Consider the following 24,685-nt stretch of genomic DNA (forward strand, 5'->3'; position numbering starts at 1 on the left):
TTAAAAAAACAACACACTAACATTTCTTGCAATGTTGAAGCAAGCGGCTGATATAAGCTAGTTACAATTTAATTTGCAGGGATTTAGGGAGTTTTGCATCTGCTGGTTTGGTGTGTTGTCAAAGAGCCTTTTTATTGTTCTAAAATTATTTCCCCTGACCCTTAAGGTTGGAGAAAAGATGGTTTGTGTGGGGGCGGAGGGACTTTAAATCAAGGTAAATGTACTAGACAGAACTGTCTTCTTAGGATTTAAGTTAAGTTCAAAAGTGTCAAACTGATTTCTGTAGAGTGTGTGTCTTTCCGTATACAACATGTTTGTCACCTAATTCTAGTATGTTTGAACTGCAAACCAAGCCAAATCCAGTTATTGACCGAGTGCTTTTTAACTTCATTCGTCTCTCTTCCCCCATAGATCTGCTTTTGAGAAGGCTTCATTTTTACGAGGATGGGTGTTGATTGTATAATACCTGACATTCTCATGACTCTGTTATGGCTGGCTACTTTAGTGGCAATAGAATAATTTTTATCCCTAATATATATAAAAAATTTCCCTCCCCATCCTACTAAGGTGGCAGCAACTTATGGGTTGAATGTGGTTCAGGGGCATTGCTAGGTACTAAAAAGATCTGGGGCCCAGGCCCACGGCCCTGCTTTTGATAATTAAATGCAATCATACTCCACCCCCCCAAGAATAATTATGTATGTTTTTCAAAGTCTCTAATATTAGAATTCAGCACCTCTGAAGGTGGAAGCAGCAGAGAGTTAGGTGAAGCCGGGAGCTCTCTCCCCTTCTCTGTGCAGGTGCCTCCACAGCTGCACTTCTTTTCTGGAAGAGGTCGTGGAAGAGAAAGGTGGCCAATGAGATTCGGGGGTGTGAGCAATTCACTGGGGGCCTGGCCCCATGCTCTTCTCCCTAATGTTGCCCCTCATGTAGTTTCAGGGACAACTTTGTTTACCCTTTGACTGACATGGAGACTTTCTGTTCATTTTTATGTGCAGTAAAATTGTATCTAATCCATCAACCAGTGTTAGTGAAGTGGTGTTCCAAAGTAACATCAGATGCCATTTCTCCCATTTTAAAAATTTAATCCATGCCGTCTGACATTTTGGAGATGAAAACAGGGATACACAACTCCCTTCCTTCCCCCCCTGCCCTCCGATACAAACACACAAGCTGTTTTCTGTTGAGCCAGCTCGCTGGTCCATCTCACTCCCTATTGTGTACAACATTGACTGGTAGCAGCATTCCAGGGCTACCGATGGAAGTCCTTCCCTGCTGGCAGCCCAAGACATTTTGCTGCTTGAGGCAGAGGATGGCATGACACTCCCTGCATCTCTGGGTGGACCCTCTGCATTCGCAGGCCATGCTGCCAAGGGACAGGTGGTGATGGGACATTCCTGGTTCAAGTGGGGCAGGAGAAGAGGTGTGCCCCAGCAGTGCGAGGAAGGGAAAACTGAACAGTGTGCCCTGGTGGGTGAGGAAAGGCAGTGGTAGTGGACAGTGGGATGGCACCCATGGTAATGGGGGACTCAGATCTTGGAGTAAAGAAAACATTAGAGACCGGCTCCTTGTATGGGATGCTTGCAGAGATGCCACCATGGTAGAGCTCTCAAGGTTTTCAGTTTGGTACTGCTAGTTTAAGAAACATAGAAGCTTCTTGTGGCACCTGGTTGATCTTACCTGCGTATCACTGAAGAAGGCTTTCATAGCCTTCTGCTTCCAAACTGTGTCCACGGCATATCTCGAAGGGACATCAGTTTTCAGTGGAACAGCGCCTTTGCCCCTGTGGTGGTGGCCAAGTGGAGGATATTACACACTCTGTCTTTTACTGTCCCTTCTGTGATGTGATTAGGAGGAAAAACATTGAGACAGGTCATAGAAAAATTCAAGGGCTCAGATGTGGAATGTCTGATTTATCTTCTTGCAGATGTGATCCCATACGTTAGCTACCAAGCTGCCACATTTAGGAACATAGGAAGCTGCCATACCATTGGTCCATCTAGCTCAGTATTGTCTTCACAGACTGGCAGTGGCTTCTTCAAGGTTGTAGGCAGGAATCTCTCTCAGGAGATTCCAGGGAGGGAACTTGGAACCTAGATGCTCTAGGTTGCCTTGCTTTCTTTTAAATTTAGAAAGAAATTTACATCTATGATGCTTTGTTCCAAATTGGAGAGCTGATCTCAGCTTAACTAATTCTATATCATTATTTGCTGAATTTTATTGTATGCTGGGTTTTGTTTTAATGTTGTTCTTTTTAAGTTGTGTTACAACCAGTGGTTACAACAATAAACTTCTTACTACTAGTAGTAGTAGTGGGGGACCCAGCAAATGCTGCCCCCTGTACCCCTTTCTTCACCTGAGGCAGTGCTTCACCCTGCCTCGTAGAAGGGTCGCCCCTGCTCCCAGCCCTACCTGGGGATGCCAGGGATTGAACTTGGGACCTTCTGTATGCAAAGCAAAGGGCTCTGCCACTGGGCTGCAGCTCCTCCCCAAATCGCAGCCCAGGGCCTCCCCCTTCACCCAACACTAAGCATTTGCTGAAGGCTCTTCTCCATCTGCGGGATCCATTTGCCCTGTAATAGCTGCCCTCCAGTGATTTAAAAGCTGAAAGGGTATTTGCTCTGTGGGTCAAAGATAGACTTCAAAAAACGTAATTGTCCTATTGTTTATCAGCATTCCGAATATCCCTCCACAGCTGCAGAGAGAGAGAGAGAGAGTGTGTGTGTGTGTGATAGAGAGAGAGAGGGGTAGGTGGGTGGGGGGGTGGCAAGCTGTACAAGGCATGGGGCCTTAGTGCTTATGTGCATGCATTTCAATGCAGGTGTATGGGAAATGAGATTACTCCCTCCCTGACTCGGACTAAACAGCTAGAGGCCTGGAGTAAGGGCCTGAAACCTAAAAAACAGAAAATTTATAATTTCCCTTTAACAACATTATAACAAGGCATCTACAAAAGGCAAAAATAGGGACAGTGCTTTACCAGAGACAGGGGCTAGAAAATAGGAAGGAAGTTCGTGTAATCAACATTAGGGCGGGAGAAGCCTCCTGTTTGGGAACTTTGTGCTGAACTAGAGGTCACTCCAGATTTGTTTACTGATTCTTCTTTGATCTATTGCTACTTTAAATCATATTCATAATTAGCCACGTTATCTTTATGTTTGGGTCCTAAAAACACATCCTGAAAAACAACCAGTTCACATAAGCATCTCTGAAAAACACTGAGTTGCAACAAAGAGTGTAGGTTTAAAAAAAGGTTACAGGTAGGTGCTCATCTCTAGGCCCAGGGTCAAATTAAATAAGGAATTTGGTGTGATTTTATTCCTAATATCCATGTCACCCCACCTTGTCCTCCACACAATAGGAGTGATTAGAATGGTAAAGGATTCTTTTCCCCCTGCAAATGATTTCAGTGCCTCAGTGATCACAATCTGTTCAAGAGATTGTGAGGGCAGAATCAGGATTTAACTGAAGTGGAATATATGTGAAATGATGTGGATGCTCACATCTTCAGTTGGTGAATGCTGACTCTCCCAGGCAAACGTACGTGTGTGTGTGTGTGTGTGTGTGTGTGTGTGTGTGTGTGTGTGAGTGAGAGAGAGAGAGAGAGAGAGAGAGAGAGAGAGAGAGAGAGAGAGAAATATTAAGGTCTGTTTGAATTTATAGAAATTTGCAAGGAAAATTTGGCTTGAGCGCTGAACAACTGTCACTATTTTTCCTTCCTGAAATGTGACTGGTTTGAAACTGACACAATTTGATAAATGCATACATAAAATAAAATCTTATTAAAATAATAACTGTACTGAGAGATAAAATGCCATTTTTATCAAAAGCAAATTTTGTTCAACTGTGTTCCTGTCTCTCCCCACCGCCCACCCCTCGGGTGTTGTTTCTTATGAACCAATAAACTTCCTCCGTCTCTTTGCTTGGCTGCTCTTTCTTTCATGATAATCCTTTCACCTCTTATCCTCTTAACTATTAGCTCTTGGAGGATTCACTCCTCTAATCATGTCATTTCAACCCCTCTCTTAATGACCAATGTTTGTTTTGTGTTGGATGACAAGTTGAAAGAATCTAGGATTCAGCGGCAACGCCTCCTCAAATGGCATCCATTCAAGAAACTGTCAAGCAGTGAATCTGTTTAATATAGTCAAATGTCTTTATTTTTGGAAATCTTTCTAGTAGGCTGTAGTTATTAATATGCATGACCAGAAACATTCCCCCCCCAAAGGCCTTTAGCACATGGGGGGGGGGTTGCATCTGTGTGCTTTTTGGTGACATAAGCAGTCTATTGTTGGCAACTAGCATCTCCTGTGGTGCTGTCTGTGACATGGAGCCCCAAGAGAGGAGGGGAAATGTTTTGAAAATTCCCACTACACAGATTTGCAGCCAGCTGGCTCTGACATACAAATGAAGGTGAAAGGATGACTCCTCGGAGTGTGAATGGAGCCCTTTTGGTTTCTTTTCCTTTTCCTCTGGGAAAAGTGTATATATACATGTAAACTTCCTTTTTTAGGAGACAATCTAATATTTTTGCATGTATTGGTGGCAAAGTGTCCTAATGCATATATTAGTGACAAATTAAGTGTAATTCAGTCTAGAAGACTCCTACTACGCCTATTTATATAACACTTTTCAACCAAAGTTTTCAGAGTGGTTTACACAGTGGTTTACACAGAAAAATAAACATGACTAAAATGGTTCTCTGTCCTCAAAGGGCTCACAGTCTTTAAAACAAAAACAAAAGGTAGACGCCAGCAACAGCCACTGGAGGGTTGCTGTGCTGGGGCTGGATGGGGCCAGTTGCTCTCTCCCTGCTAAATATAAGAGAATCACCACTTGAAAAAAGTGTCTGCTCGGTTAGCACTGCAGGGTGGGTACAACAGAGCATGTGCAAAAGTGAAACACATATCCATGGTGCCTCTTAAACCCTATATATACTGAATATATGGCATACATGTTTAAAGGAAGGTGTTTAATATTTCCTCCTCCAAACCCCTTACCACTTTGCTCAGGTGTCCCCCCCCCACTCAGGTTAACTAAATTTGGATATACTAGGGCTGTACTTACAACCATTAAGTGGGTAGGTGTGCTAACTGAGCAAAGAGGCACCTTTTAAAAGTAGTGATTCTCTTTATTGAGCAGGGGGAGAGCAACTGGCCCTATCCACCCCCAGCACAGTACCTCCAGTGACTGTTGCTGGTGTCTATCTTATGTTTCATTTTAGATTGTGAGGCCTTTGGGGGACAGGGAACCATTTTATTTATTTATATCTATGTAAACTGCTTTGGGAACCTTTGTTGAAAAGCGGCATATAAATATTCATCATCTTCGTATTAGGTAGGACAAGCATCCTACCCACTTTCGGGAGTTGTGTGCACTCCTGATTTTTGGTCGTGTGTAAGTTAAGTCGGAGAAGAGGAAAGAGGAAAGTGACCGTGTGGGAGGTAGGCACAGGCTTCAATGGCGTCCTCCTACCCAGCACCTTTGCCGAGCATATGATCAAGGAAACGCCACTGGAGCCCATGCCTGCCTCCCACACAGTCACTCCCCCATCCTCCAACCTAGCTCCTAACACACCTCCCAAATGTGGTAGGATGCTTGTCTTAACAGTCATGAGAACAGCCCTCATAACTGTTACCAGGATAATGTGAGGGAAGACTCTGTTCCTCACTGTTTGCCTTCCGAGTCCAGGGATGATCCACACTGAATTGGATCAAACAGCATTTCTTCAAACGTACAATCATAGGAGAGTGACAGATTTCTTGTGCTCACATATCTCCCATTCAAGTGCAAAGCAGGGCAGACCCTGCTTAGCAAAGGAGACAATTCATGCTTGCTACCACAAGACCAGCTCTCCTCAAAGGATATTCACAAATGGGAGCAGTTAACCTGAAGTGTGTTAAATCTCATAGGGTTTTTGGTGTTTGTTTTTAGTAAACAACGCGTTGTGATTTTTGCACACCAGTGTTTCACACACCATTGTGTTTGTGTGTGTGATTTGTGTTTTTCTGTTGGCTTTGAGAACATTGTTATATGTCTTTGTGGTTGGAACTGTAGTTTTAATAGGAGCCAAAGCCTGCTTAACATTGGCAATGGCCTGGACGGAAAGACTTGGATTACAACCCACAAACATTTGATTCTTTCATTACAGCCGAATCCATATCTGTCTATTGCTGCCTCCTCAGAGCTGCATACTTAAGGCTGTTCGTCAAGTTACATTGCTAGCAGGCATATGTTACAGACTGCTAGAAGTACAGCTTGGAGGAGCAACAGCTCTTTCAGTCCGCGTGTAATAGAGTTATGCGAAGAAAAGAGCTGCAGTTCTAGATGGCTCCTCCTGTGTACATCCATGATGTACTTGCATTTTTTTTTAAAGGGTGATGCATTGTCACTTCAGCTGTTAGTTTTCACATATGCATCATGTGGATCTGTACAGTAGTTCTAAGTCCAAAGCTGTTGTCACAATTGCTTGAGGGCTGGTACAGTGTAGAGGCTAAAGCAGGTGCATGGCTATAATTGAACAGGGTGGGGGGATAAATGTGCCTGGGCCCCTGAGGGAGGGGGCCCTGCTGACTTGCTCTCCCTCTCATGCTCCTCTGAAGAAGAGGAGAGCTGTTCTTGTAGCAGTCAGCATGAATTGTCCTCTTTGCAAAGCAGGGTCCAGCCTGGTTGCATTTGAATGGGAGACTAGAAGTGTGAGACTATTGTAAGATATTCCCCTTGGGGGATGGGAGTCCCCGCTCTGGGAAGAGCAGAAGGTTCCAAGTTCCCTCCCTGGCAGCATCTCCAAGAGAGGGCTGAGAGAGACTCCTGCCCGCAACCTTGGAGAAGCCGCTGCCAGTCTGGGTAGACAATACTGAGCTAGATGGGCCAAGGGTCTGACTCAGTTTAAGGCAGCTTCCTATGTTCCTAAGATGGTGGGGCAAGGGGGAGAGATTGGCAGGGATCCATCTTCACTTGAAGATGGACAGAACAAACCTTTTGTCTCAGTCTCCAATCTTGTTATGCTTCAAGTTCTGGCTAAGAAACTAATCAGGAAGTGCCCACCCCCATTGAATATTGAGTATCACCTCTGCCATGAAATCACCTTTCATCAAGTCAAAGCCTCATTCCCTGTCCCCTGATCTGCAACATGGAGATAATACTCTCCTATCTTGCAGAGCTTTGAAAGATTGCTGAGGTAAAGTTATTCTGCCTCCCAGCTCACAACAACCCTGTGAGACGGGTCTCACGATCAAGGACACCCGCCTTGAGAAGGTTAGCGGCCGCCCACATGACTGCCGGCTCCGTCATGGAGCCTGCAGGGGCTGGGGAGTTTGCAGGCCGCGCGGCCCCCGGAAGCTCCAGCATGCCCTGCGCAAGTGCGCAGGGCATGCTGGAGAGACCCCCAAGCCAGGAGGCTGCTTTTGAGCATCCCGGTCGGGGGTCTACTTGTGAGTTGCTGCGGCACGGAGTTGCACTGTGGCAACACACAGTTGAAAAAAACGGGTTTTGGCACTGGGCTACTTAAGCGGGTGATCCACTTAGGAACGGTGGTTCTCCCATCGTGTGAATAGCCTCAGTGTGAGTTGAGAATGTTATTGGCTCAAGTTCATCCATTGTGGGTCATGGCTGAATGGGGATTTGAACCCAGTCCTAGTCAAACATTCTGACTACAGCCTTGCACTGTGTGGTAACTACGTACGTCACCAGAATGATATTATTTTGCAGGATAGGCATTTGCAGGACAGGACAGAACGAACCTTGGGTCCCCAGATGTTGATGGACTCCAACTCCCATCACCCCCAGCCACAATTTTATTTATTTATTTATTTAAACATTTCTATTCCGCTCTTCCTCGAAGGAGAACATAGTTATGTTTCTCCTCACAACAACCCTGTGAGGTAGGTTAGAATGGCTTTCAGCCTTAACCATTTCCGCTTAAAACCTTAACCCTGTGACTGTTTTAAGTGGGGCTTATGAAGTTCTCCTCTGCTGTCATAAGTTTGGGTGATTTGCCCTTTTCTTACATTTCAACAAGATAACTCTGCTAGTAAAATAGATTACTACAAAAAAGAAAGTCACTCAGGGTTATACCCAGACTGGATGACTGCAATGTGCTCTACGTGCAGCTTTTCCTTGAAGGCTGTTTAGAAGCTTCAGCTAGTCAGAATGCGGATGCAAAGATGCGACAGTGAGTATTACATGCATTCTGTGGAAGCTTCACTTGTTGCCAGTCTGCTTCATGGCTAGATTTTGCTAAAGCCCTTCATGATATCTGTCAGGCCACATTTAACCCGTACGGATCTGCCAGGGTTCTCTCTTCTGCATTACAGGGCCTCCTTGTAGACCCTCTGCTGTCTTGGATTCAGTTGGAAGAGATTAGGGACAGGGCCTCTTAGGTTGTGGCTCCTTGCTTTAGAATACCTTCCTGGAGGAGCTTCACCAGGCTCTCTTTCTTAGGGTTTCTAAAAGTATTTAAAGACCCACCTCTTTAGAGAGACTTTTTAGTGCTTTTTTCTATTGTCTGTATATGATGAGTTTTACATTTGATTTTAATATACGTTCTCTTCTTGTCTAGTTTTTTTACACTATCCAGGCAGGCCAGACAACATTTATGTAAATCTTCTTCTTTCTGACTCTGTAGCCCAGTTTTATACTACTCTGCTGCTTGTTTTTACTTTTAATTTTTATGTTATTGACTTTGATCTATTATTCTTGTGTCTTGCCCCAAGCAGCATTGCATTGGAGGAGTGGGATATAAATATTTTAAAATAAATTTTAACTTACCTAGGTGCAAAAACAAGTGCTTTCTGGTATGTCGCTTAGGTAATACGTCTGCAAGCACTGGCACAAATGTCAGAGGAAGGTCTGGGGCTGACCCACTGAATACTTGTAAGCCTGCATATTTGCCTAAGAAAAGGACATGCTTGCTTTTTTCTTTTCTATGCTATTCCGAAATATTAGATACAAGGCTAAAGTCCTCAGTGCCTAAACAAGCAAGCCTTGGACTAATTTTATTTGTCAACATGTGTGGGAGGAGAGCTGGTCTTGTGGTAGTAAGGATAAATTGTCCATCTGCTAAGCAGTATCTATCTTGGTTTGCATTTGGATGGGCAATTACATGTGAATGCTGTGAGATATTCCTCTTAGGGGATGGAGCCATAGCTCAGTGGTAAAGCATCTGCTTTGCATGCAAAAGGTCCAGGTTCACTCCCTGGCATTTCCAGGTAGGTCTGGGAAAGACCCCTGCGTGAAACCTTGGCAAGTCAGTGCCAGTCAATACTGAGCTAGACAAAAAAATGGTCTGACTCGGTATAGTCGGCTTCCTATCTGCCAACATGTGTGTAATATAATCATCAGATGCCCATTTGTTTTAATGGAATACACCTTTTTAACATGCCACCACAGATCATAAGAAATAAGGATATATATATGTTTAAGTATCCTACCCTGCCTTTCTTGACTATACCTAGCTAGTAGAGATATGCAGAACCACTTTTTGAACCAGGCCGGTTGGAGTGGTTCAGTTCCAAACTGCTTTGAGCTGGTTTGTCAAACTGATCGGCCCAACCGATCGGTTCGACCAAACTGGTTCACATACCTTGGTCTGAATTTGGACCAAACTGTGTCACACAGTCTGTGCACACACCTAGCTAGCATACAACAGTTCAAACAAATGCTGGAGATGAAGGGACCTGGTGTATTTATTTCGGAGCTGCTGCACACCAGCAGCAGTCCTAGGCTGCCAAGCTCTTATTCTAGACTTCGCCTACCAAGCTGTTGCTCTGGATATGTTTTCCTTAAACACAGCCATTTGGTGGAAGCTGTTCCTTCTTCACGCAGAGGCCTCAGTCTTATTACAACTTCCTCAGAGCTGAGTTAAACATGACCTTGTGGTTCAGATTCAGCTTATTTTTTAAAACAAACAAGCCTAGGCACATGCACAATCCAGTACAGATAATTCAAGGGCAATTCTTCCTGACTTTAAATGAACAATTCTAGTAAATAATATACAGTGCTGTCAGTGTGCATGGTACTTTACAAAGTAAAAGAGAACAGGTCTCTGCCCTGGGGAGTCTACAGTAGTTTACAGTCTAAAATATTAGGAATATATCTTCTGTCCTCCTGCTTCTCAAAGCAGTAGGATCTCTTCTCACAAGAGCAGGATCTCTCCTTACTCTTCTCCTTCCCTTCTTAAAAAAAAAGTTGATGTAGTATTCATCGATCAGTTCCTGATGTGGCATTTTCCTGTACTGCCTCCTTTCCCCCAAGGTAACCCTACCATTGTGGGGCAGTATCCATTTTTCCCACTTGAGGAAGTATTCCTTATCTGAATCTCTGGCAGCTGTGGCCCTCTCCTGTAAGTTTAGACAGGGTCAGATGTGAAGAGCTGAAAGCCTGGTCTTTCCTCTTGTTTGCGAGCTCCAGCAGAAGTCTTAATGATGAATGGGATGTAGGAAGCGAACCCACCCCAGCATTGCACCATTAAGGCTGCTGGCTCAGGTGTAGCCCCATTTCTTTCTAGACCCATGATGATGAATGGGGTGAGTGGCTGGAGAATAGGAACTGAAACACAGGAGACAGTAGGAGAAGGTTAAGGGGAAAGAGAAAGGATGGAACTTCCCTCCACCACAAGTACAATTACTCTACACTAGAGTAATTAGTGATCAGTCTCAGAGGAGCCGCCAAGTGGACTAAAGATTGAAAAGCAGTGTGCATGTTAAAAACAATATAAGTTAGGATGATGATTTTTAAAAAGAAAGGTCCTTGCTGGAGCTGTTTCCTTCTGGCATTGTTCTGCTGTTATGGGGAAGTGAAATAAGTAGCAGGGAGTTTCTTTGTTGATATCGGAAGTGGATGGAAAATGAGGATTAATTCTTGTGTATCAATATGGATCTGCTGATAACCTGATAATGTATGTATTAGAATTTTGGAGTTATACAGTTACATTGATTGGCAGATGTAGGACAAAGAGAGGATCTCTCCCCCTCCTCCAGATATTAAAGGTAAGTAAAGGTAAAGTGTGCGGTCAAGTCAATTTCTACTTCTAGTGCCCACAGAGCCCTGTGATAAGGTTTCCTTTGGTAGAATACAGGAGGGGTTTACCATTGCTTCCTCCTGTGCAGTGTGAGATATCACTGCTGCCTGATATAGTACCAGTGGAGATTCAAACCAGCAACCTTCTGCTTGTTAGGCATATCCCTGCTACACTACTTAAGGTGACAGACCTCCACATATTGCATTATTAATATTCCATATAGAATTTGCTGCAACATATTAATATTCCTTATTATGCATGGAATTTGCTGCTACAAGGTGTAGCGATGGCCACTGGAGATGGGGGCTAAAGACCAATTAATGCAGAAGCGGTCTTTGCCTTTCTGTATTTTCAACAAAGCCTCCCTGTTCAGAGGCACTGTACCTTGGAAGGCATAATGAGGCACAGACAGTGAGGGAGGATTCTTGCCTGCCTGTGGGCGTCCTAGAAGCATCTGATTGGCCACTGTCACTGTGTGAGAAATGGTGGGCTAAGGTATCGACCTTTTGGTCTGACCCATCCAGGACCCTCCTTAGGTGGTCCTCCAGGCGCCCTCGCACTTCAAGCCGGTCTCGCGTTTAATGGCTTTGCTGCGTTTTACACCGTGGTCAAGGCTCGCGCCTTTCTGAGGAAGGGTCTGGGTGGCAGAAATGTTATTATTATTATTTTAATCTCCCGCACAGTATCCCCCTCCCCTCCCTTTGTAGACCGGGGCGAGGGAAGAAAGGGGAGGCCGACGACGCTTCTCCAGGCGGCCTTTTCTTCTCCCAGGCTTGAACAAGATTAATGCGGGCGACGGGGTGGGGGGCGCTCGCTGGTCCGCGCGCGCAGCCCTCACTGACCCAGATGGCGGTTGGGCTCTCCAGCCTCTCGGAAGCGCCCCGTGCGCGCGCGCGCGCTTTTACCCCCCCCCCCGCACCCGGCGCGCGCTTTGATCCCCCTTCGCCCCTCTTTCAATAAACCCTCCTCCCCTTCGCGTGCCGCGCGCGCGGAGCCTCTCTCTCTCACACACACACGTCCCCCCCCCCAACACCTTGGTCCCTTTTCTCATCCAATAACTGAGCGACTTAGCGGCCCCGCCTCCCCGCCTGGGCCAATCGAAACTTACTACTATGTTATGGGGCGGCGGGAAGGAAGGGGGAGAAGGTGGTAGGGGAGAGCGAGCGAACGACACGGGGAGCCAGGGCCCTATTCCTCCTTCTCCTCCGTCGTCGCTGGCTCCGTGGCTTGTGCGCTCTTCTCAGCAGCAGCCCCAAGGCTGAGCGCAAGGAAGACAACGGGCTCCCCTCCGCGCCGCTTCTTCGTTTTACCTCCGCGCGGTGCGTGTGTGGAGAGAGACGGACGGTGAGCGCGGAGGGAGAGGGCTGGTTGGCGGGCGCGGCGGCACACACGGGCACCGAAAAGAAGCTCCTCCCGGCAGCGGCGGCGGCTGGGTGCGGAGGATGATGCGTGGCGCCGGGAGTCAGTCGGGCACTGGGCTGCGTGTGGTGCCGTTTGGCCTGGCTGGGAGGCAGCTCTGCGGGAGGAGGAGGGTCCTGCGTGCTGGTGCCAAGTGGGGCATCAGCATGTGGCGCAGGGAAGGTGCGGGATGGAGGCCGTGGAGGAGAAGGGAGGCGCAGGAGCTGCTGGGCTCCTGCCTGGCTTTGTAGAAGAGAGACCACGTTATTAGCCAGCCTCGGGAAAATCGCCTCTGTGTGTGTGTGTGTGTGCGCGCGCGCGGCTTTCATCGGTATCTGAGGATGGAGAGAATTATGGGATGGAAGGCTGTGACTCAGTAAGGAGATCGCCTTGGATTTGGTGGTGGTGGGGCGGGGGGAGAGAAGAGGGGCGGGTGGGATGGGAGATTAAAGGCAGAGATGGCGGGTTAGCGGCAGAGATGGCATCCATTTAGTCTCCCACTCTTCTCGCCTCCCCCCCCCCGCCGCCACCGCCCATTCTCTCCACTCCTGGGGGTTGCTTACAGGGGGATGGTGGCACCGTATGTGAAAGCTCCCCCCCCATCCATGATAACCTCCTGTAGTTTGCCGTATTGACAGGAGCGCGGGGGGGGGGAGGATGGTGGGCAGACGGATATGGCAGTGACAGGTTTGAATTGGAAGGGGAGGGGGGCGCTCCAGCAGTTGTATAAGCATTTGGAGGGGGTGAACAAAGCAGCTCAGGTGGAGGGGATGTCGCGCACGTTGCAATGGAGCCGATGCAGTTGTTGTTTAGCCTGAGCAGGGCAGCTTGCAGGGAACGTTGTCGCTGATTTAAAATGACAATGAAAAGTGGGCATATGCAGAATGAATTCTTAACACCCCTGTTTAAATGTTTTGGGGACTGAATTAGGATTATATCAGTTGCCTCATCCTACATTTTGGTTATATTTAAGTATTCCTAAATGCAGTTTAGAAGTATTTTCTGATTTCATTTCTGGTATGTGTAGGTAGGGGTACTGTACTGTTAGGATACATTATTTTGGGGGGGGAAATAAAGTCTAAAATGACATTTAACATGACCTAAAGCTTAGAGAGAGCCAGTCTTCTGAATTCTGTACTTGTCATTCTTAGAAGTGAGTTTATGGAAAATCTGTTGAGATGTTGGTTCTTTAATTGGTTGTGATACTTATTTGCTGCAGGATGTATATAGTTCCTGTTTTTACATCAACAAGGAAATGAGATAAGTGATTTGTTTCTAAATGTGTTTTCTGCACATTTATACAAACTTTGAAATTGAAGTGATACACAGAATTGCTTTATATTTTATTCTCTTCTGATGAGTTATATTTGTGTTCATTGTAATGGAGCAGAATTTTCACTTTATTGTAACAGAATCCAATATATTTCAGTTTAAGGGTTACATATACCCATGTCATCTTTTCCGTTGTTGTTGAAAAAGCTTTCATTCAAGTAAATGGTTGAATGAAATCCAGCCATCCATGTTATGGATATGCAGGGAAGCAATTTGATGCAGCAGTTTAACTACGTTCATCTAGCAACTAGTACATGTAAAAAACATAGTAGATGAATGAATCTGATGAATTGGGCTTTGGCCCATGAAAGCTCTTGTCCCACTAAATGTGGCATAAGGTGGTACTTAAGGAATGACAAAACTCTCCATTGTGTTTGCTGCAACAGATAAATCCAGTTACCCTTCTGGAAATAGTAAACTTTGATGTTATGAAATTTATATTCAATATATGTGTGTTACCATGGACAGCCAGGAAAACAAACAAATGGATCATAGAACAAATCAATCCAGAATTTTTACTCGAAGCATAAATGGCCAGGCTCAAACTATCATACTTTGGACACATTATGCGAAGACCCAACTCCCTTGAGAACTCCATAATGCTGGGAAAAGTTGAAAGAAAGAGAGTCCATCCAGCAGCAAGGTTGGACTTGATTACAACAGCAGTGAATGCACCACTGAGAGACCTTAAAGGCCAAGTTGAAGACAGATCATCCTGGAAAGAATCTATGTGGTCGCTAAGAGTTGATACTGACTTTACGGCACTTAATCAATCAATGTTTGTTAATAAGAAATTACATGCCTAATATCTGGGACTAGCATATCTGTAGAACTTCCAATATACCATACAGCTTTACATTTCTAATATAAACTGGTAATAAGAATTGTATATTATAAATAACATACTTCTATCTTGATAAAATATTGCATCAAAATATTCAAAAGATAGGTTCAAGAGAGAGAATATTTCCCCCCCACGCATCTAGTATTGAGGGCTTCAGCAAATATCCACTTTTATCTCGAATCCACTGGCAGCTTTATCAGTTGTGCCAGCTGTCAGAGTTTTGTTTAATGATGTAATCCTGAGTTAATAAGAGAATTCCAGCTGCTGAATGTGTTGAACCAGAGTGTTGCATCTACACTGAGCATAGCCTTTTGTAGACAGAAATCTGTGAGGCCCTGAACCTGTATAATTTCTGCAGATGTCTTAATTTTATCAATCTTAGAGTATATTAAAATGTATAAAAAGCCAAGCAGCTTCTTTGGAACCCTCAATGCAACCCATTTGTTGTATCAAGCTATATTTTACTGTCCCATTGAGTAAATTTGTGAGGTATGCCATTTGTGGGTCATGTTACTTTACTAGCTGAGGCATTAGATTTTATAAATTCATTCTCTGCAGATCAAATATCACAGCAGGGCCAGTCCTACTATGAGGCAGAGTAAGATGATGTAGGTGAAACATTTTGGGGGTCATGGCTAGCTCCAGAAGGTGATAAAGTTGGGCACTTTCTGGAGCCCCTAGATCAGGAAAGAACCTAGTGCTACAACAGTGTTGCCCCTCTCACTTTAAACGGAGCAGCTAAAAACTGCAGAAGCCACATGAGCATTCTTGGTTTCCCTGTTCCACCTCTTCCAGAATTATGGGGCTCCACCAAAGATTCCTTCTACAGTGACCCCCAGAATGGTAGCATTGGCATTGTTTGGGTTACCATTAAAGGGCTGCAAGTTCTGGTGTTTTTTTTAAATTACTATATTCTTATCAGCATGGGGTGCACTATTAGGATTTTATGCTTCGTTCACCAAAGGGTTTGGATTATTTCTGTTCCGCAGTGTAAAAAGTAAGAAACTGCAGGCTCTGCAGATATCTGTGTGCTTCAGATATGTTCTTGTATATTATGAGGTAAACTTTTCCTTTGCATGATTTACATTAGACTTTGGGCAACCTGGACGAGAATCAGCTATTGCATCCTCCCTTTGTATTGCTACTGCTGCTTCACACGTCAGTCCCAGCTTGACTGTTTTCCTGGTTCAGGGGACAGTGTACTATTTATGGCAAAATCGACAGCACAACTTCTATATGGAATGCAATTAGGCCCTTATTCCAACTTTGGGCCTCTTGAAAAAGTGCAGTCAGGGTTTTTAAGATCTCTGTTTTTAACCCTAGATGTGTTCCTAACACGGCCGTGAAATTGGAGGCTGGGCTGCTTAGAATTGAAGCTAAAGCTTGGCTAGTAATTCTATCTGCATGGCTAAGGTTAAATCTGATTGGGTTGATTTCCTTAATACTGTCCAATAATTACTGATCAACTTGGTGGTGGTGAGGCTTTATATACAAACTCCTTTCATATGGCCTTTGATGTTGATATTTTGATCTGTCCTACTAGAATTGGATTATTGTTTACTGAAGAGTTGGTATGGTATTATGGAAGTATTAAAGGCTATGTTTCAGCACATAGATCCCATCTAGAACCTTTGCACAGATAATGTTCCTGTTTTAAAGAAGTTGTACTGATTTCAGTGGCTGGCATCCAAATGAAGCACACATGCTTTGAGCCTCTGCAGGCATGTAGCGGGAGCCCTTGCCCAACTCCCCCAGTCGTCTAGCATGTGCACTATTGCACAAGAGCCCTAATACTTAAGAGCACTGCTTGCACTTCAGAAGCACTCTGTACCATTTGAAACAGGTTGATGACCCTTGGAGATGTTTTTCTGAATGTACAGAGTGCTTTTGGAGCATGGGCAGAGCTCAGAAGTATTAGGGCTCTTGCACAATAGTGCGTATGCTGGTGGACAGGTGGTGTTGTGTGAGGGCTGCTGCTGTGTGCTCGCAGAGACTCAAAGCACATGCTCTTGGTTAGTATCTCTGAAACCTGATTACATCCTCTCCCTATTTTATTCTGTGGTTATGAAATTATTTTTTTAAAAGTTGGTTCAAAAGTTGGTATCTCTGCTGAATTGTGGCTTGGAATATGGAATAAGAATAAATAGACAAGATAATTTATCCATTTGTTTTATGTGCTTCAATTGGTTTATATGCTTAGTATGTGCTTGCGAGTCACTGTGTGCAAATGTGAGGTACAGAGGTTTTCCAACTGTGTTCTAGGGAACTCTGAAAATTTATTGGGGTTCTTCAGTGAGAAGATCAGTAATATGCTTCCCTGAAAGACAACTTGTTCATGATTATTGATTTTCCATTGCACTGTGCTGTTGCATGGGAGTATTGGGTATAATCTTGGTCACACGTTTGGACATTCAGTGCAATGGCAAATCTCAACGGGCTTGGCCAATGCACTGCATGAACTGTGCCCTAGATTGTATGCCATAATCCTTTGCAATACACTGTTTTTTTATGGCAGATGTTTAGGGATTCCTTGACAAATAACAGATGAGTCAGTCAGTATGGAAAGGGTTCCTTGAGAGTAGACAGTTTCAAAACTAATTGCTGCTGGAGAGAATGAGATGATTAATTTTAGCATTGGATTGTATTCTTCTGTGCCAAGTGGCTTGATATCCAACAGGAAGACCACTCAAAACTTTATACAATTCTCTGAAGAAGTAAATGAGGTTCAGGTGGAATTAGCTTAATTCATTTAATGGATTAGACAGGACTGTTATGGTTTATAGTTAATCCAAATAATATTAGTAGTTAATGCTTGTCCTGTTTAAACTTCCAGCTGTTAATGAATGCAGTTCTAACTTTCATATAAGGAAGCAGTTCTATGTCAATTCTATATTCCTTTTTGAATTGCTAGGTTTCTGGGTTGCAAGAGACAGCTGGATTGTGACAGACTCTTGTAAATTGTGTAAGCTTATTATAATCACTTTATTTCTTATATTATGCATACATTGTCTAGGTAATGTTATTGCATTGTTTTGATATGTAACTTATCTGCAAGTGGAAATCCCTCCCCTGGGAAGCCCATCTGGCCTCCTTGATTGCTGTTTTTAGGAGTATAGTTTAAAGTGCCCTGTTCTACCAGGTTTTTGACCTTGTGTGTGGACTGCTAACTGGATAGCTTCCAGTCCGTGACTATTGATTTGTTCATTTTTAGTGATCTATGTAGTTTTGTCTATTTTTGCATTTTAAGATTCTGTAGTGTTTGAAAAAACAGGTAGTTGATAATCTTTTTAACATAAAGTAAACTTAAAATGATCTGTTGGACAGGAGAGCATATCTTGTATGTATCTGTGTTCCTCCTTGTGTTCATAGTGAAAGTAGCTGTGCTTGTAAAACATGCAACTCTTTGCATCATGTGATGTGTTCACCTAAGTATGTATTATGAAGTGTAGATTCTTCCATCTGCTGTTGGGAAGCTCTGATGTTTCCTGTTGTTCGGTTACTTGTACTGTACATGGAATTGCAGTTCAGCAATCTTTTCTTAGGAGGAACAAAGTTAGTAAATACTGGAAATTCTGCCAAAGATGTATTTAGTACTGGCATTTATGGCATTATGCTACCATTGGTCTTCAGAATGTTGTCTATGTGAAAAGGTAGACAACAGGTAGATCAAGATGTTCTCCCTTTGGGTGTTTGAATGGAATAGGCAATGTCTATGACTATAATAGTCTCACAGGCAGACTGGATATTTTGTGATTATCGTAGGTAATCCCTAAATTCTACAACATCTGCTTCTAACAATGTTTCTTCTATGCTGGCTGTTCTCTCCTACTTTCTTGAAGGGCTGAGAATAACTATTCTTATCTTGGCTGCAAAGGGAAATCTATTTTAAGTTTCATTGAAAGGCATATGAAGTGCATTTTCCACAAATTTTAAGCATTCCACAAATTTGTACACAAGTCCTACTGAAATCAGTTTGACTTAGTGCAAGATAACGTAGTGCATGCATTATGAACAATGGTGTGGGGACTCCCAGACCCCACTCAGTAACAGTTGAAAGAATTGGGTCATGGCTGGTGACATGGCTACTTCTCAAGCCTACTTCACCCCTCTCTGGTAGTGTTCTCTATAACAGGGATTCCCAGATGATGTTGACTACAACTCCCGTAATCCCCAGCCAAAGGTCATTGCAGTTGGAAATGCTGAAAGTCATCAGCATCTGGGAATCCCTATTACAGGGAACACTGCTCCCTGAGGACCAGTGACATTTGTTATGAAAAATAACCATTTCATTGGCTGTTCTCAATAATCAATTTATTTCAAACATTCCCAGAAGTGATATGAGAGCAACCACAACACACCAGCTTCTATATTTCTTACAATTATATATTGTATTTTGTTAGTACATTTATATACTGCCAAAAATAAGAGTCTTATGGTGGTTTACAATGGGTTAAAACTATAACAATAAATCAACAATAAAAAACAAATGATCAAAATTAAAATTACATTTAAAATAACATTCAAAATTCAATGAAAAGCCTAACTGAATAGGTAGTCTCCGGTGCTCTTCTGAAGGCCATCAGAGATGGTGCATCTCTAACTTCTATATGGAGTATGTTCCACAGCCCTGGGGCAACTACAGAAAAGGCTTGCTGCTGAGTCACCACCAGATGAGCCAGCGGCAACCGCAGACAAACCTCCTCAGATCTTAATTGATGGCGGGGATGATATTGAAGAAGGCATTCTCTATACCGTACATGCATCAGGTTGCAGTATAAGTGATCAATGGTATTTGTGTTGGAACTATAACAATAACATTTCCAAAAGACATTTCCAAAAATGTTGGAACTATGTCTTCTATAGGTTATATAGTTTCTAAAAACATTATCAAATGTTGCTGGAGTAAATGGCTTGCTATTCGTGGTATTGGGATGAGGAGTTGATCAAGAACCATAGTCATGGCTGTAGCATTGCATGGTAGTACCTCCAGTGACTGTTGCTGGTTTCTGTCTTATGTTTCTTTTAGATTGTGAGCCTTTTGGGGATAGGGATCCATCTTATTATTTCTCTATGTAAACCGCCCTGAGCCATTTTTGGAAGGGCGATTTAGAAATTGAATTAATAATAATAATATTCTGTTCTATATTGTGATGCACTAAGGGATTAAGTGTTGGAGGGAGCCTCCAGCAGTGATTTTGAGCTTCCTGCATATTGCAGAGGAGCAAGAAAGGCAGAGCAAACCCTCTGATGTTTTTGATTGAACTATGCAGATCCTTAGGAAAGGCACAGAAGGGGGGAAGAAGCATTAAGGGTCTAGAAAAGGAGAAGGTAGCAAATCAAGGGAAGCAGGCTGGACCTGGGAAAGGAGGGCAAGTGAGTGGTGAAATGGAGAAGGCCAGAAAGGGGAGTCTGGGAGAGACGGGAAAAGGACAATGAATGACCAGAAAAGAGAGGTGTTAAAGCTTATGCATTGTTTTGAAATAATAAGCTAAAATGTTACCTGTAGGTGTTCTATTGCATTCTCTCTCTTTTAAAAAAATTGGTAGTTACTGTGGCTGTGTCCACAGTATAATTAAAATATTATATTGAGGGCTCTATTGCGTTAAAAGGTGCACACACATTAAACCTTCTGTTTTGCAACACAGCTTAGAATTGTATTCTGGAAGTGAGGAAGTTGTGCTAGTTATGCTCCCCGCTGTTTTAGGGTTGGCTCCCCAATGAGGCAAGATGAAGCGATAGCCTTAGGCAGCAAGTGTGCCTTGGGATGGTGAATGCCCGATTGCAGATGTCACTCAACTACCTGGAACTGCCATCCCTGGTGTTCTCAATCCTGGTGTGCCCCCTCCTCTCTGGACAAACTGTCACTGACTGCTTCTCTTCCTCTTTGCCTTTTGGGTGTGTGCCGGCCCTTGTGTGCCAAATGCTTTCTTCAGCATCAGAAGCCAACAAGCTTTGTGCTAAAATGGAGAACACAGCGGCACCTGGACACAGAGGCTGTTTTTGGTGTTGGAAGAGAGAGCACATTGCCAACAAGTTATAGGGACCGACCCAGCAAAAGTGGACGCAGTCCAGCTAATGTAGTAAGGAGTGGTGCATGCCAGTCCCAGAACAAGAGTGGCGCATGAACTGCTTGTTGCCTGATACAGCAAGGAGCAAGCAACACAATCTCTTCTGTTATGCTGGAACCAATGCATGTCGCCACTCCTTGCTATACCAGCTGGGCTGTCTCCAGTTTTGCAAAGTTGGCCCATGTGTTTTGTTGCCGCTTCCAACATCAAAAGTAGACATGCTTGGAGTTGGAGCATTGTGGCAACAAGAAACAGGGGCCTGTGAAATTGGAGGGTTACTGATATTTTCACAAGCTGTATAGATTTGCTCAAATTAATTACTATGTGTGCTTCTAACTCATTCAGATTCTTGTGGATTTCCACTGCCCTTGAGAGTTTGAATTCTACATTGACTGCATTTCTCAGCTTTTCATATTGTGTTTTGTTGAATGAACTGAATATTGAGTAATTCATCCCTATAAATGTTGTTACAGCAATGGATATGAATGAACGCACATGGACACTACTCTTTCAGTGAGCAACCCTTTTCGTAGTGGCAGGGAACAATTTTATTGCACATATTGCTCTTCCCGTTTCAGTGTATTCTGCTATCTTCTTTTGCCATGGATTGTCCATAAAGGATGATTCCTCTTCTCCGCTTCTTGCCCCAAGATAGTTTGCTTATGGAAGGAGACACTTGGTTTTTATCCTTTCAAGGGATGCTCTTCAGCTTTTGACAGTTTTGATAACTTTACTGGAATGTATTCACTATGCGCTCAACTCTCTCTCTCCCTTTTAGTATTATCCATATCCTGACACAGAAATCACTGACCCAGTTGCTGACTAACTTATCCGTTGGAAGTTAGTATGGAATTTATTAACTGTTGCAAAGATATTAATCACAACTGAGGGGTGTCCCCTAAGAATCTGAGATTTTCCTCAGTGTTGGGTGACTAAAGTAGTTTTGCAGTCAACTACCTCCTAAACTCACTCTTCTTAACTGCGTCATTTCACCAGAAATGAGTGTGGTATGGTCTCAGTGCAGTATTGCAGAGGCCAAGTGTATTTATGTATCCTGTCCAAATACATTTTGCTGCATTAAAAGTTAATTATAGATAAGTTTTTATAGCTATACGTAATTTGTAGATAACTTAGTCCTTTTTCATTAGTGTGGTTTTCCTGCAAAATTGAGAAGTTTCAAAACCTAAATCATAATTATTTTGCAAAACAATGACCTTTGTTTATATCACACATTTTGGTAAATCCCATTTGATCACTTTAATCTGGCAGAACACTTTTAATTCATGTGAAAACCCAAGTATATTTTCTGGGTAATCAGTTGTGATGAGGCATACTGTTGGCATGAGTCACCAAGGACTAAATGGATGAAGCTGCTTTAATCTTAGCTTCTCCACAGAAGAGTTAGGAGGACACCATAACAATAGAGTAAACCTGTCTTGTTGTAATGTTAAAAAGGTCCAACTCTGTTTAGGTTATAAGTTTTATTTTTAATTTTTAAAATTGCTTTCTGCATCTTTAAATTCCAGTTAATAGTGTCAGTCTTGACATTCTATACCTCCTTAAATGCCCTTTAGACAAAGAACAGTAGAATCTCACATGCCAGGGTTTGCTTGTTCTTGTGCTTGGTTCTCATTTCAAATTGCACTTCTATCATGCAGCAGATCTTATGATATTTTATAATATAGAGCAATTTTCATGAGGCGAGATAAAGGTATATATGCTTTCACTCAAGTACAGTAGTTATTTTGCCATGACAAATATTGTGAACACCCTTGGGAAATAAAGAGATCTGGGGAATAACTAGATCTGCAACAACTCCTGCTTGCCCAGCTGCCTGAACAGGAAACAAGTGAATACTGCCCCTACATGGTCATTGTCTTGTGGCATGATGAGAGAGGCAATGTCTGAGTTTTCCCTGCCCCAATCCAGTTAACTCTGGGTAGGTGAGTCAGACACGGTTCCAAGGGTGTCCTGTCCTATTTCTTGGGTGTGAAACCTTGCTGGTTTAAGAAATGCTCCTTCATCTTTGTTTTGAAGGATTGAGGTCAGTGTGCCCCCTCCTCAATTTTCTCCCACCAGCTTGATCAGTTAACTTGATGAGGGTGGGGTGGAGTTTAAATTTGGATCCAAGAAAATACTTTTTCCTTTCATTCCTATTAGCCATCCCAAAGGCCCCTAAGTTATGTGTTTAAAAAAAGAAAGAAAGGCAGACCTCCCCCCAGTTACTTAAAGGGGGATTTGGAGTAGGGGGATAGACATCTTCCAGTCCCAGTTTCCCTCTTCATATTAACCCTAGGCTGAAAGGTGTAAGTAGCAGTTTTCTTGCTTCCCTTCAGTTGAATGGCACCCAGTACATGGAGGGCTTGTGCCCCCCCCTTCTGCATACTTGTGGTTTAAACCCAGGTACAAAGAAGTCACCCAGGTACAAAGAAGTTTCTGGACTCAATTCTTTGTTATACTGGTTGCCAAGGGGCCACCCACTTTGTTTTTGGAAGCAAAAGATGCTAAAAAAAATCATTTCAGAATAAAATGGTCTGATACAGTTGGTCAGATGTTTATGTATCTATATAATTAATTCTCCAAGATGGGATGCGTGGGGGCGTGGCAGAAAGGAGACGATTGGCTGACAGAGAGCGTGCGAAGGTTCCAGCATTGAAGTGGAGAGAAATAATGGCGGCGGTGAGGAGGTGGGCAAAGCCCTACCCATGGATTCCCCTGAAGTAGCTCTTTGTATCCTGGCCACCTGTGTTTCTTTTGAATGAAACCCAGATGCATGCTTCTTGAACATGCTTTGTTCTAAAATCTTTAAGGACAGCGAACCTGTCCCTCTTATCTTTTTTATACTTAATGTTGATAATAAAAACAGACCATGACCCCTGATTTGTGTTAATAAGTTACTGTTTTGTGGATGAACAAAAGTAAAACAAAGCCAGCATTTTATTTTGAAGTGTTGCAAGCAAAACACACAGGCATTTCTCAGGTAATTCTGAAATAACCAAGCCTGCAGTGCTATTCACATTGGCAGTAAGCTCCATTGAGTGTGTTGCTGGGTAAACATAGGATCAGGCTGTTAAGTCTTGCAGCATGATCCTAAGAATGTCCCCACCTCCCACCCCCAAAGTCCTAATTAGCTCAATGGGATTTAAATTTGAGTGTGTGTGTGTTTAGGATTGGAGCTTTTATTCAACATGCTGGACAGCTCCTTACCAATATTAAAGCTATAAAACATTATGAAAGGACAAGGAGGATCACTCACATACACTGCAAAGCCAGCAGAGGAAGAGAGTTAGTGCCTGCAACTCTTTGCACCACTGCAAAAAGCTAAGCTTGCCAAAAAGAAAGAGTCGAGGGACTCTCACAGTGATGTGGGCTGCATAGTATATATGCAGGGAGAGGGGGAAAGTCTGGAAACTTGAATAGTGCCTCTAGTAGAAGGCGTCTGCCCATTTCTGGCCTCTCTGCCTTGCCGCCTGCCCTCAGCACTGCCCACATTATTTTGCCCAGAGTCCTCAACCTTTTCGGCAGGCTTATGGAGCTGCAGCAGCACTAAGAGTTGCTTGTGCTAGCTCTCTTATGCTGGTTGTGTGTGTGAGCCAATATCCTTTTGTTGTTACCTATCATGTGAAAAATTTGTGGCCTCTTGATGACCATCCTCGCTGTATTTTGGCACTTGCAGAATGTTAGTTCTGCGTCCAGTAATGTATCTTACCAGATGCAATTAAGTTAAATATTTTTCTTCTTCTTTACCTTCAGTTCCATAATATTTATTCTGTAGAAGTGATCACTTAGTTGTGATTACTTTGTTCTTATAACAGTTTACCAAAGGAAATTGTTTCAATTTGCTTTTGAGGAAATCTAGAAGGGGTGTTTTTAAAATAAGGTTTTCATTGCATAGGTAGAAAGCTATACAAAAACTGTTACACAAGCCATTTGTCTGACTGAGGCCGAGTGTAATCATAGCTGGCTTTCGGTCCCTTGCTGTGTTTTCACCCTGGATTCATTTGAAGGGGATTCCTTGCTGTG

The 24,685-nt window shown here is 43.4% G+C and overlaps 1 protein-coding gene across 35 annotated transcripts in view; it reads left to right on the forward strand.

Moving 5' to 3' along the window:
* EPB41 (erythrocyte membrane protein band 4.1) overlaps positions 1-24,685 on the forward strand; it is a 161,672-nt gene that overhangs the window by 39,240 nt on the left and 97,747 nt on the right. For 9 of the 35 annotated variants that reach the window (XM_053266899.1, XM_053266908.1, XM_053266906.1 and 6 more), the window contains exon 1: positions 12,379-12,794. In XM_053266899.1, coding sequence (XP_053122874.1) covers positions 12,760-12,794 — 35 coding nt within the window. In that variant the 5' untranslated portion in view covers positions 12,379-12,759. The other 26 variants (XM_053266912.1, XM_053266915.1, XM_053266924.1 and 23 more) reach the window with 12 other exon arrangements.

The sequence above is a fragment of the Hemicordylus capensis genome, chromosome 7 (genome assembly GCF_027244095.1).
Source record: "Hemicordylus capensis ecotype Gifberg chromosome 7, rHemCap1.1.pri, whole genome shotgun sequence".
Lineage (NCBI taxonomy): Eukaryota > Metazoa > Chordata > Lepidosauria > Squamata > Cordylidae > Hemicordylus > Hemicordylus capensis.